This window comes from Aplidium turbinatum, chromosome 10 (assembly GCF_918807975.1).
Source record: "Aplidium turbinatum chromosome 10, kaAplTurb1.1, whole genome shotgun sequence".
Classification (NCBI taxonomy): Eukaryota; Metazoa; Chordata; class Ascidiacea; order Aplousobranchia; family Polyclinidae; genus Aplidium; species Aplidium turbinatum.
This window is the reverse complement of record NC_137481.1, coordinates 13,021,571-13,034,806: the sequence shown is the minus strand read 5'-3', so window position 1 is coordinate 13,034,806 and position 13,236 is coordinate 13,021,571. Positions and strand designations below refer to the sequence as shown.

Sequence of the window (13,236 nt, the reverse complement as noted above, 5' to 3'; positions counted from 1 at the left end):
ATTGCAATTTCAATTGACTTGAGCTGCTGTTTGATAAAAATGAACTCAATCTATTTGATCTAAACCTCATAGTAATAATAAGTTGACTTTTTCATTTCGGTAATTCTCATTTTGCACATGCTTTAGACCAATAGAGCACCACACATTGACGTTTTGGAGCAGTCGTACCATACCTTACCAACTCACCACAGAGAAAGAATGTATCCTTCCCACCCATGGTGACGTCACAGCGAGGTTGCCGTTTTTATTTTTGCAATCGAATGAGTGCCAGATTTGCCGAAAGTGAACGAAAGTTTGCAAGCGTGTAACTTAATAGCTCGTTGATATTTTTTACGATTTGCTGGTCAGGGAAGTTTGTTAGTGTCATCTCTTTGGTATCTTAAGTAAATTTAGCAAATTTATTTTCCTGTCAGAGGCACTTTAACCTTGCGGTTTCACATACTCATAGAAGCTTTAAGCTACTGTCGCAGGCCTAGTCACAGAGTTTGACCGTTAGCTTTCAAGTTACGGTAACTGGTAGCCTAACTCTATTTTGACAAGAAAATTGATGAAGATCACCCAACACATGAAGCAACGTTGAAACGGTCACTAAAGTGGCGTAAAATTTATTGAACTAAAATTAATGCGTCAGTGATGCAAATAATAAGCTAGAGTTCATAAAAATTTCACATGCATTTTGAGAAGGTAGGCTACTCATTTCTCTTTCAATGAATTGGAGATCCCACTATCTGATCGCATAACTGTTATGGGCCTATGCTATATTAAACTCTATTAACATACGGTAGGCCTACTATAATAAAAAAAAGCAATCACGAAATGATAACATTAAAGATTTCTGCATAGACATTAGACAAGCAACAGTATTTTGCAATGAATGTAATAAAAGACATAATTGAAAGACATCATCATTTTTACAAAATGCAATCGTCTGCCGTCATATCATGAAGCTGACAACATTCAAATGAGGATTGGCTAGATTGCACCAGCAAGGTCTAAACAGGTTGTCAGCTACATCTACACCAAACTAGTTTTGTATAGAGAAAATTTCCCACCACAAAAATCTTCAAGCGATATTTCAGGTAGGCTAAAATTTAACAAAATAAAATTTTTGAATAACTGAAACTCATTCAGACTATCAGACGACCGCCATGCTACCTAAGATAACGTAATACAGCATCAATTGCAAACACAGGTTCATTCCAACCAATAACGCATTATTTTCAAAATGTGACATATTCGACTTATGCCTACGACCGAACTTCAAATAACAAAAAATTCAACTGAAGCAGCCGAAGGTTAGGTTAAAATTTAGGATTTAGATTAGGTGCTAAAAATGCATAGGCACACGGGATGCTGAAAGCAGTGTGATGGTGCAACAGATCAGGTGCTTGCTTTCCAGTTATGTCATTCTAGTTCAATTCCCAGCTTGGGATGGTTGTTAAAATAAATAGCCTACCATTGGCATGTACCCTGTTAAACAAATACCGCTAACCTTATCGACCCAAAATGTGTCAAATTTTGATAGGCTAAAAGAGTGACGAAAAAAGAAATTCGCCACCCTACTCTCGTCAGTGCTGAAGGCTTAGTATATTATGAGAAGCTTTTCCTCTCATCCCTCAGTACTTGGTATCAAGTATGAGAACCACCTTTACACGATTAGAATATTTGCAAAGCCGACCAATCTTTCAAAAATCATACATAAATTTTTTTGCAAGGGCAACGAAACAACCTCCGGAGCATTCGACAATACGAATGCAAGAGATTTTTGTATTCATACAAAAGAACCGCTTGCATTTTAGGTTATCACTACGGTAGTAGGCAGTGGCGTAGCTAAGGGGGGGCGGACCACCCCGGCGGCACGTCTGGGGGCGGCACTTTCAGACTACGATTTTTGATTATAATCTGATAAAAAACGCATTTCATTTTCACATGCTTTTTCTTGAAAGGGCGGCAAAATTTGAATCCGCCCCGGGCGGCACATTCCCTAGCTACGCCACTGGTGGTAGGCCTATATAAAACAAAGGAAAATGGGCACACCGACTTAAAGCAATTCATGGCATACCGGTACCAAACCAAATGACACACCATTGTGATGAAAAAAGTGCAATGAATAAAACATAGACATGATAATAAGAACTATAATTACGAGTGTACGAGTAAAGTTAATGATAATTTTTTAATTGAATGCCTAAATGAATTCGTTCTAGTTACTCTAGTACATCGAAACCAAGCCAAAATGTTGCAGCAGTTTCTTAAGTACGGTAGTCATATTCTCGAACTTTCAATAAATAAACTTACTTTGCTTTCTTGAAATACGCGGACCTCCATTAATTTAAAAAAATAAACATTAGCTTACACAAATTTAAGCAAAGGAAATTGTCAACCGATTTATCATCGTATCTTCCCATAAATGCAAATTGGCGTTTGTAGTGCCACTAGTGAAATTAATAAGTAGATGAATACGTAAAAAAAAAACGTAGAGAAAACTCACAAAGATGAAGATTGATACGCAGGCTCTTTCAAAATTGTTCAAGCCCCAAGGATACCAAGGGGGTCAGTAGAAAACAGTTTTAAAACCACCGTTTATTGAATATGAACCGGTGCTGCATTTAGATGTTGACAGAGCACACGATCAAACCACGTCAGTATAAGGTTAGACTACGCAGGTATTGCCAAAATGAATCAAAACGATAAAGTACAAAAACAAACTATTTTCGAAATGTACGGTTCATGGCGTGCCACCTCCTATTACAAGTTTGGTACGAACATAAATTGAAAAACACTGCACTTGCATTGAGTAAGTGTAGGTAATGAGCGAACTGTAACTCAAAACTCTTAAGCATTGGTCACAAAGTATGACAGACAAACCACATAATTTTTGTTTAGGTTATAATTTTTAGTAATGTCCATTCACTTGATCAACTTAGGTTGGCAACTGCAATAAGAAACAATTCGTAAAACAATTGTTATCGAAAAACACCTTTTTTATTTGACATTCATACATACAACCATAAAAATTTTCAGATCGTTTTTCCGCACACAGGGTTGTTGTAATTGCATTTACGTAAGTTGTATTTAATGCCAAGGTGGTGATATGTGCATTGTTAGAATCACAGAACAAATAAAAAATTCTCTGTTATCGTATGAGAGTTAACTTCAACTTTAACTTAAGCAGAATTTAAACTTTTGAATTAATTTTTTCTACTGATGAGCAATTTCATATGCAGTTAATAAATCGATTAGTGATGAGAGCCCAGTTACGATATTCTAAGGGACACAGCCGTACAGGTTCAACGCTCCTTAAAAGCAAGCGACTGTGTCTTGAGAGGACAGTCAGGACACTTAATGGCTTACCAGAACGTGGACATGAAGATCAGCTTCCAGTCTAAATCTTTAACTTCCGGGTGAAGGCTTAAAAACGACAAAAAACGCATCAACACCACTAAATTGGACCAAGTCAATTGGTTGTAGACAATGTGTTGACAGGAAATTTATCGGGGACGTTGTAGAGATAATTGGAATTGGGACTAGAAAATACAGATCGGTTAAACAAAACTGCAGTAAATATATTTCGTTACTTGAAGAAAACCTAGAGAGGATATCACTATCTGATCATCAGACAGTTTGGTGTTTTCTAAACTGTGACAGTTATAATACACTTTTAAAAATACGTGTCACCAGAAAGATAAAATACTTTCAAATTTATTAATCATCATCATCACCAAACTCATTAATCACTTTCAGAACTCCACTGCCATAATTTTATTGAGCCATCCCACGAACTTGAAATAAGTTCTTGCTTAAAAGGGTGCCATGAAACATCTCGCACACAATTTCTATGATTTCGTCTTTGAGAAACAACTTTTCCTGTAAGAATATCATAAATAAACACCTTTCCTGTACTACAACCACAGTAAATGTATTTGTTTCCAGATGAATGAAGAGGTGAAAATCGTGCACGTATCAGTGTATTTAAAACTCTGTGTCCTGTGTAGGTCATCACAGAAGTGTCACCCGGTATACTTGGTTTGTGTTGTTGTCTCATTCGTCTAGGAACGCTCTCCCACCGATAATCCCATGTCTGATTAGAAACTGCATTGCGTACATGCAGAATAGCATCTGATGATGAAAACTTGCGTATATCCCAAAGTTTAATGGACTGATCTTTGCTGTTGGAGAGAAGGTATCTTGCATCACCAAGTGTGTCAATAAACGTAATACCATCTTTGTGACCAGCAAGAGTTCCTACCGGTGAAGTCAGAGTATCTGAAAGAGTTCGACGGTCCCAAACTTTCACCAAACCATCATCACCACCAGAATATAATATTTGAGATCTATCATCAGCAAAGCATACAGCATTGATATCATCTTCATGAGCATCAAGCTTTAATATTCTTTGGTCGAGCTCAAGGTTATATACATACAAGTAGCCATCATTTGCTCCACATAAAATTTCATTTCCATCTTTTGTAAACTGCAATGAAAACACTGCAAAATTGTACTGATCCGGTTGTAAGTTCAGTGCCTTATGCTGTATAAGATTAGAATCTCCACCATCATACACAGAACATAAATGGATGAAGTTAGACCAACTTGAGTATGCCAAATATCTGGAATCACTTCTGAACGCTGTGTCTAAAACACTCCAACCAACGTCTTTGGCAATGACATCTTTGAATGGCAAGAGGGTTGTTGCCATAGCGTTAGTGTTATAAATTCTTATATGTCGATCTTGACATGAAGATAAAAATGCACTTCCATCTGATGAATAGGTTCCACAAAACACCTTTTCATCAAAGCATATTTCTTGTTTAACATAATTAGGAGTATAAAGAGAAGCCAAAAACCTACACGTACCTTGTGTAAAAACCCGGTTTTTCATGAAACCACAGCCACTTACTTCTCTCTGCCGAAGTTTAAAAACCACATTTTTGCTATGTTTAACTGTTTGCTTACTTTCACTTGTATCAGAAAGTATGCCTTGATTCATCAGAATTGTTTGATATAAATCGCTGTCTTTAATAGTATTCGGAAACTGTGCTTGTTCGCACCCTTGTGACTCCATGTTCTCGTTTGCGGCATCATCTACGTATAACAAACGTCTAGAGCCTAAAAGACGCAACCTTCCACTTCTCAAAACAGCAAGTACTGCTGCCAATGAAGAATCATCTTCATCAGAACTGTGTTCTGACGAACTAGACATTCCTCTTTCACTGCTTCTCCAGATTCTTGAAAATCGGTGTCCCATATATTCACATAAAACTACATCAGCACAGGTTCATAAAACTTTGCCTAACCAATTGAAATTATGTTACATGAGGCAATTGACTGTGCCACATACAGCAATCAGTTAATAAACTGTATCAGAATACTTTTTCTATAAAAAAAACTCGTTCCAGATATCCTAGAGAAGTAATGCTTTCTTAAAATTGACGACAAGCAAGTAACACAATGATACAACAACGCTGCATGACAAAAAGTGTTTAGCATTGATATTTTTAATTGCTCAATACAACCCCTGTGTCTAACCTAAATGTGAATGTGTCTCGGCTGTTCAGTCTTGTTTATCTGACATAGAAATAAAAAGTATTTCACTTGGGTTTAAATACACAATCTATTTGGAACTGGCTCTTTAACATCAGAGTGAAACATACTTAAAATTACTATCTTATCAATATAATAAATTAATTACCATGCATAGAAAAATTGGGATGCTGATGGTATAAATATTCATTAACAAAATATATATACAATTATACAAAATATACATGTTTAATTATTGCAACAATTCTGAGAGAATACTGAAGAAATCTCCTTAATGGTGATGAAAGCTTTATTACAAATAATACAAATTACCGGTGTAGCAGTCCAAGAGTTACTGCATGCCAAAAGTTACAAGAGTTGCCAAATATTTCATTTAAATTTTATTTAATTTTGTTTTAAAAAATAATTAAATTTTTAACCTCTCAAAAGGTCAGATTAATAATTATAAGTATTTTGTAATGTTGATTATAAAGCTTGCATTAGTTTGAGATTAAGGAATTCATTACACTTAGTTAAAACAATTTTCGCTTTTCTATCGATTGCGAAAACGCCGGGCACCGCTGTTAAGTTTTGGACTGACAGTAACTTCCAGACTGCAACGCTGCAGAAGCAGTCCAAAAGTTACTGCTATTGTAAGTGGGTGTGCTTTTTCGAAATTCTTTTAGGAAAACTTGTAAATGGACTGAAACTTCACTTGGTCAGTAGATTAAACCCTCTGCAAGTATGCGAAAGATGAATCCAGTGGCGTAGCTAGGGAATGTGCCGCCTGGGCGGATTCAGATTTTTCCGCCTCTTCAAGCAAAAGCATGTGAAAATGAAATTTTTTTTAATTGACTTAAAGTGGAATTATTGTATGTTTTGAATCAGTAGCGTAGCCAGTAATTTTGAAAGGGGGGGTTTTAAGGGCCGGCGGGCGAAGCCCGACGGCGCCCTCGCCAAAGACGACACCCAGCGGCGGGGGGTCTGGGAGGCCTCCCCCAGAAAATTTTGAAAAATTACTTTGGATTTGGTGCATTCTGAGAGCATTTTCAACAAAAATGTGGGTATAAATCCCCTAGTATAAATATTCCTGAAAAATGGTGCTGTCCGGTGGCATAGCAAAAGGATAAGATCATGTTTTCTTGGGAATTTTTCGGTAACTTAATAAAGCTTAGTCTCTATGTTTTCTTGTTGCTAATTCCTGGCTGAGATATTTGAATGTTTGGTATTGGCAAAACTCGCTCTTTTAATGGAGTTTCGTTTAAAATTAGGCAAACTTTGTTTTAGAGACATAGAGACTGAAAGCATCATTCTCAATATCGTGACGTCACATGCGTGCCAAAGGGGGGGTTGTAACCCCCAAACTCCTCCTCCCTCTTGGCTACGCCACTGTTTTGAATGTTGCCATTCTGTTTGCTTTTATTTTCCGTGTACTTTTGCATTATCAACAAAACAAAAACGTCCTGTCTGAAAGTGCCGCCCCCCAGACATGCCGCCCGGGGCGGTCTGCCTCCCCCACCCCCTAGCTACGCCACTGCATGAATCCCAAGGATAAACATTCTCACCACGAAACCATAATTCTAGACTTTAAGTTTCGTGCCACGTGTTTTCGATGGGAGTCCAACGGAAATTCATTGGAATCTCAAAGTGTTCAACACTTTCGTAAAAGCTAAAGCCTTCCCCGTGTGTGAGACTGTGATAGCCTACTCACTGAAGGTTGATGGCGTTTTGACTACCCGTTGACCTACATGTAGCCTAAGTTACTTTATATTTCTTCAAAACGGTAGTTATGAAAAACCAGACCAAAAATAGGCTCAGTGCTTCATTCACTAGAAAACTTTGGTTTTAACTTTCATGAAATAGGCCTACATAAAACGGAATGGCCCGATTCGGTGAGTCCGATTCGATGAGTCCGATCCCTTAACGGGGGATTTTTTCAATTTTTTTTTTTAATTATCGGGTACCGTGGCCTAATTATCATTGCCGTTTTAGGGTTAGGGGTTAGGAGTTAGGGTTAGGGGTTAGAGGTTAGGAACTCACCGAATCAGACTCACCGAATCGGACTCACCGAATAGTAGCAGACCCACATAAAATATAGTCAAAGACTATGTTCGTCAACTACAACTCAAGACCAGCGGCTAACAAGTCAGCCTTCAAATGCAAACTTTGCACGATATATTAAGGCCTGTGGCTTATTAAATGCCACCGATTCACGTATAGCCACGATTTAAACTTTGAAATGTTTGGAGCGATGATCAATTAAATTATTTGTTTCAACAGAACCATATAGCCTACAATGAGTCAATAAAACACTCATAATACTACATTGTGAATCGTAGCTTGCATTATAGCACAATCAGGATGACAGCAAAAGACTATAGGCTAAGTGGTCATCTAGTCCAGTGGTTCCCAACTCGTTTTTAAGGCGACCCATTTAAAAAAAAAATTCAGTTTGGTAAGATCTTGCGACCCAAGCAAATTGTCGTAATATTTTAAAAGCCATACAAGATTGTGTTGCAAACAAACAGCACTACAAAAGCAGTAACTTTTCCCGAAAATAATATGTTTATCAAATCACTAATGAGATAGCTGTGCTGGCTTGCTGTCAGCGAGTTTTTGAAATCGAGGCGCTATTTTGCTTAGGCATAGCCGCATGTCGGCTTTAACTTCCAACCGGTTTCGCTGTTCAGTTTTCAATACACACATGGCGCTAAATCCAATCTTACAAAGCCAAGTTGTTGCAAATGGAATCTGTTTTTGAATCCCTAATTGTGAAACTGTGGGATACACTTTGTAGGCCTACATGGAAGCCCAAAAGTGAATGTTTGCAGAATCTTTGGGGTATTTGTCTTTGAAGGACGCAAAAGAAATACGGTTTGCTACTTCTGTCGTTATGTCCATAAACTGTTCTGCAACATGGATGGAAAGTTGAGGCAGATCTTTTCCAACATATACATCAATTATCCAATCATTTTGGTTATTAAGTGTTAGAGATTCTCCATAGTAGTGCACAAACTTTTTGGCAAACTGTTCCAGGTGTCTAATTACTATCGTTTGCTTAATATCAACTTCATTGCCACAGATATATTGCGTTAGCTGAGGAAATATATCGTACTCATCTCTGGTGACATAACTTTTCCAGAATATGAGATTTTTGTGTTAAGCAGAAACTTTTGCGGCGCGATCAATCACATATATAAAATTAGAGAATTCAGAGAGTCAAATATATCGGCAAGGTAAGCAACTTTTGCCTTGAAATCTTCTTGCAAAAACTTCTCGGCTAATCTCACACAGTTCTGTTGCCTCAGGAAGATAGCAATCTCCTCTCGCAAATTACAAACTTGCTTCAGGACACGACCTCGTGACAACTATCGCACTTCTGTGTGCAACAGTAATGCTTGATAATAATCAGAATCCACAAAGACGAAAACAAATGCCGATTTAGTGGACTTGTTTTGATGAAGATTACACACTTCACATCATTCAACACTTCGTGCCGCTCTTGAGACAGCTTTTTTGCAGCAAAGGCCTCTCTGTGGAGAAAGCAATAAGTCCATACAGCACTTGGGGCTTTGTCTTTGATGCGTTTTACCACACCAGACTATGCGTGGTCCAACGTGTGGAAAAGTTTGTCATAGTTTGTCCGACATAGCGTTCGTGACATAGGTCTAGTGCACGTTACAATATATAATTATATATCCCGTAACTTTGTCAAGTTAATTTATGTTTGAGACTGAAATTTTTGTTGGGTTTACATTTAATAATAATAATAACAATAATAAAAGCGAAAATTGTTAAAACTTCTTGCACTACGATCATGCTACAAAGCTTTCCGGTGTCTCGACATGAAACGCTTCATGACTTGTGTTTATATTTTCCAGTTTTGTGATCGATCTCTTCACGTTTTAAATTTTTTTATTGTTATTTTTTTCTCCCAAGATACAATATGTATGAAAAACAAGCGACCCAAAAAAATTATCAGGCGACCCAACTTTGGGTCGCGACCCATGAGTTGGGAACCACTGATCTAGTCAATCACCTCCCCATGCAAATTTATTTGCCAACACACGTAAGGCACGGACACAACTTCAAATGGTATAATACATACAAATCAGGTTAAAATGATAGCCTACGTAAATTGTTAGGTTACAAATTCAAATTTCATTCCAATACAGCAAAAATTTCTGGTACAAAACTCATCTTTTAACTTTCATCTTATTTTCGCTTCATTCCGAATTACGTTTCTGCTGTAAATCATGTTGCTAAGATGCAATGGTGGATAAGTCTTCAAGTTCAACTTGTTTCCAATGTTGAAATCATTTATACAAATCTGCTACAAGCGTCAAATCTGAAAACCCTGTTTTAGTAACTTCTGGACTGGCAGTAACTTTCAGACCGCGTATACGCGGTCCAGAAGTTACGGTAACTTTCAGACCGCAGTAACTCCTGGACCGTTACACCGGACCTACCCGGTTTTATTTACTTGATAAAAATAAAAGTAGGAAATATAATCATTTGAAAATAAAATAAAAACATATTTTTTGACATGATCAGTTATGTTATGCCCATATGTATAAAAATATGACAGTTATGAATTAGAAACTAGACAGTGGCAAGTAATTTTATCACCCCAAACACTCTGTGGTAATTTGAACATGATCAAATAAAGGAATTAAAAGAAACCCATCCATGACCCAAGTAACGAAAATTTGTCCGAAAATGGTATAAAAATAAAGGATTTTGAGAAAATCCAACGTTTGGACATCCACACTGTATAATAGATGTTGCATATAATTTTCTATACAAGACAATTGATACAATGATACACTTATATTATTATAATACAATGCTACACAATTGATTTAACCATGGCAGTTGTAAAAAGAAACACTGTCAAAAAGTCTAAGTCAACACCACCAACATTATGTATGCAGTGTGTGAATTAAAAATAAATTAATACACAATAATCATGCACAGAAAAGAATCTCAAATTTGGAGTAAGTGTAATAAATCTCTTTAAAAACAATGGGGGCTTCTTACTTCACTGCGGTTTGTTTAAAATACCATACAGAATACATTTGTTGGGTAACATTATTAGTAATACAACATTTTACATTTTATTTTGCACAGATAGGCACTTTTTAACTGATACCCTATCATTCCCAAAGACCAAATTTCCGTGGTGGAACTTTAAAAAAAAAAGAAGACAATTGTAGTTTGCTTCCATAATATTCATTAATTGTTGTTGCGTTGTTGAGAACACTATCGGTTTTGAACGGAAGCAAGTAAACATGTTTAGTTGTTTACAGTCTGTAAGTTCTATGAACACATTTTTAATGCCACAAAGTGGTTCAAAACTGAGTTCTTTCACTGATGATGTCACTCTTTACAAACGCTTTATCATTACAATTATACAATTTTCACTTGAATGCATCCCAACAACAGTTTAGCATATGAAATAGCCCAATTCAAAGATGTCCGATTCGGAGACAATTGATTAGTTGCAGCACACTGCACACTGTCAAATGACGGTTTTATGATTAAAATACAATTGTCTGTATGGAAATGCAAGTTCTCTAAAATTCAAAGGTGGCATCTGTTTATTTGAACTAATTATAATAGAAATTATTTAAGGAAGTGATCGAGTAAATTAAAACCAGGGCTGTGGAGTCAGGCAAAAATATACGACTCCAACTCCACGATTTACAACTGGCCGACTCCACGAGATTTTTTAAATTTTTGTCACTTTTCATCTTTTTAAAATTTAATGTCACTAAAGTTGCAATCAATATTGAAACGGCGACTTCTATAAAAACTGAAAAGAACAAACACTTCTATTTGCTGGTAAAGCTTCAAAAGACAATACAGAGAACAAGAAACAACATTTTGAAAAATGATTGTAAACAAACATTTTATTACACTAAATCAGAAAAATCCGTTTATTTTCGATTGTGTGATACTGTCTACTTTGATACTGTTTTATGGTGCAATTCATTTTGAAACATTTACATTTTACAACATAAACCAATTTATTTTTATGGAAATGGGAAGTTAACCATGGAAACTGCCTTCCTAAATGATCCCTAACATTTCTCTAAATAAATAGAAGCCTGAGCGGGATTCAAGAATATCAGCACCGAATTGGTTGTTTCTGAAAAATGTGGTCTACAGGCAGCTTTGAATTGTCGCAGAGTGACCGTTTAAAATAATGCACTGTAATGCTATCACAAGTAACACTTACAAACTAAGCATCTGGTGTATTAAAGTCAACACCAGCTTGATATGTACAAAGAGTGACACCTTGCTTTGAATAACAATGTAGTAAAAAGAGGCTTTACCAAAAATACACTCTGTTGTTGGTTGTTAAACCACCCCATCAGAATTCCAGTGCCATAATTTTATTGAACCATCACATGAGCTTGAAATTATTTCTGGCTTGAAAGGATGCCATGCAACATCGCGTATGCAATCTGTGTGACCTTGATATTCAGCAACAGATTTCCCACTAAGAACATCGTACATGAAAACTTTACCAGAGCCACAGCCACAGTAAATATACTTGTTCCCAGTTGAATAAAGAGGTGAAAATCGTGCACGTATTAAAGTACTTAGCACTTTATGTCCTCTGTAGGTCATCATAGAAGTGTCACCAGATATATCTGGTGGATGCTCACGAGGACCGGTTTCCCAACGATAATCCCATGTTTGTTGAGAAACGATATTACGAACTTGTTGTATTGCATCTGATGATGAAAACTTTCGGGTATCCCAAAGTTTTATGGACTGATCTTTGCTGTTGGAGAGAAGATACCTAGCATCACCAAGCGTGTCAATAAAGGTAATGCCATCTTTGTGACCAGCGAAGGTACCCACTGGTGAAGCAGCAGTGTCAGAAATTATTCTATGATCCCAAACATTGACTAATCCGTCATCGCCACCAGAATAAAACACTTGAGAGCTATCGTCAGCAAAACATACAGTATTGACATCATCATCATGGGCAGAAACTTTTAACGTCCTATCATTCCATTTTATATCGTAAATGTATAAGCAACCATCATTTGCTCCACACAAAATTTCATTTCCATTTCTTGCAAACTGTAAACAAAATACAGTAATATATTCTTGATTAGGTCGTAAATTTAGTGCTATATGTTTCAACGAATCAGAAGCTTCTTCCTTAAAAATGGGACACAAATGAATACAATTAGACCAGCTTGAATATGCTACATATTTGGAATCACTTCTGATTGTTGCATCTAAAATGTTGAAGCCAACATCTTCAGCAATGACATCTTTAATTGGAGTAATATTAGTTAGCATGGTATTTGTGTTGTAAATTCTGATATGTTGATCATGACAACAAGACACAAAGATGTTTCCATCTAATGAATAGTTTCCACAAAATACCCTATCACCAAACTTTATTTCTTGCTCAACACGGTTTGGTATATAAACTGATGCCAATTGACTACATGTAGCCTGCGAAAAAACATGTTTTTTCATGAAACCACAGTGGCTTATTTCCCTTTGTTTTAAAACAAAAGCCACATTTTTGTTATTAACAGTAGTTGGTGTAAGCTTATGTGCCTCAGAAAGTATTCCATGGTTCATCAATAACTTTTGATACAAGTCACTTTCTTTCATTGTGCAAGATGCAATTTTACTTTCTTGTATTCCAATACCACAATTCATAAATTCTCTTTCATTCAA

At 36.5% G+C, this 13,236-nt stretch overlaps 1 protein-coding gene and 1 pseudogene across 1 annotated transcript; both read right to left on the bottom strand.

The window, feature by feature from the left end:
- Positions 1-595: 595 nt before the first annotated feature.
- LOC145778244 (DDB1- and CUL4-associated factor 11 pseudogene) lies at positions 596-5,203 on the bottom strand (annotated as a pseudogene).
- Positions 5,204-11,886: 6,683 nt separating this feature from the next.
- Positions 11,887-12,846, bottom strand: LOC145778977 (DDB1- and CUL4-associated factor 11-like). Its single transcript, XM_082590560.1, has one exon. It carries the CDS (start codon positions 12,844-12,846, stop codon positions 11,887-11,889), a length of 960 nt encoding a protein of 319 aa, XP_082446686.1.
- Positions 12,847-13,236: the final 390 nt, after the last annotated feature.

Bases quoted from the DNA above. Each gene is read 5' to 3' on its own strand.
- LOC145778977 (XM_082590560.1), bottom strand. From the start codon at position 12,846: ATGCTAACTAATATTACTCCAATTAAAGATGTCATTGCTGAAGATGTT.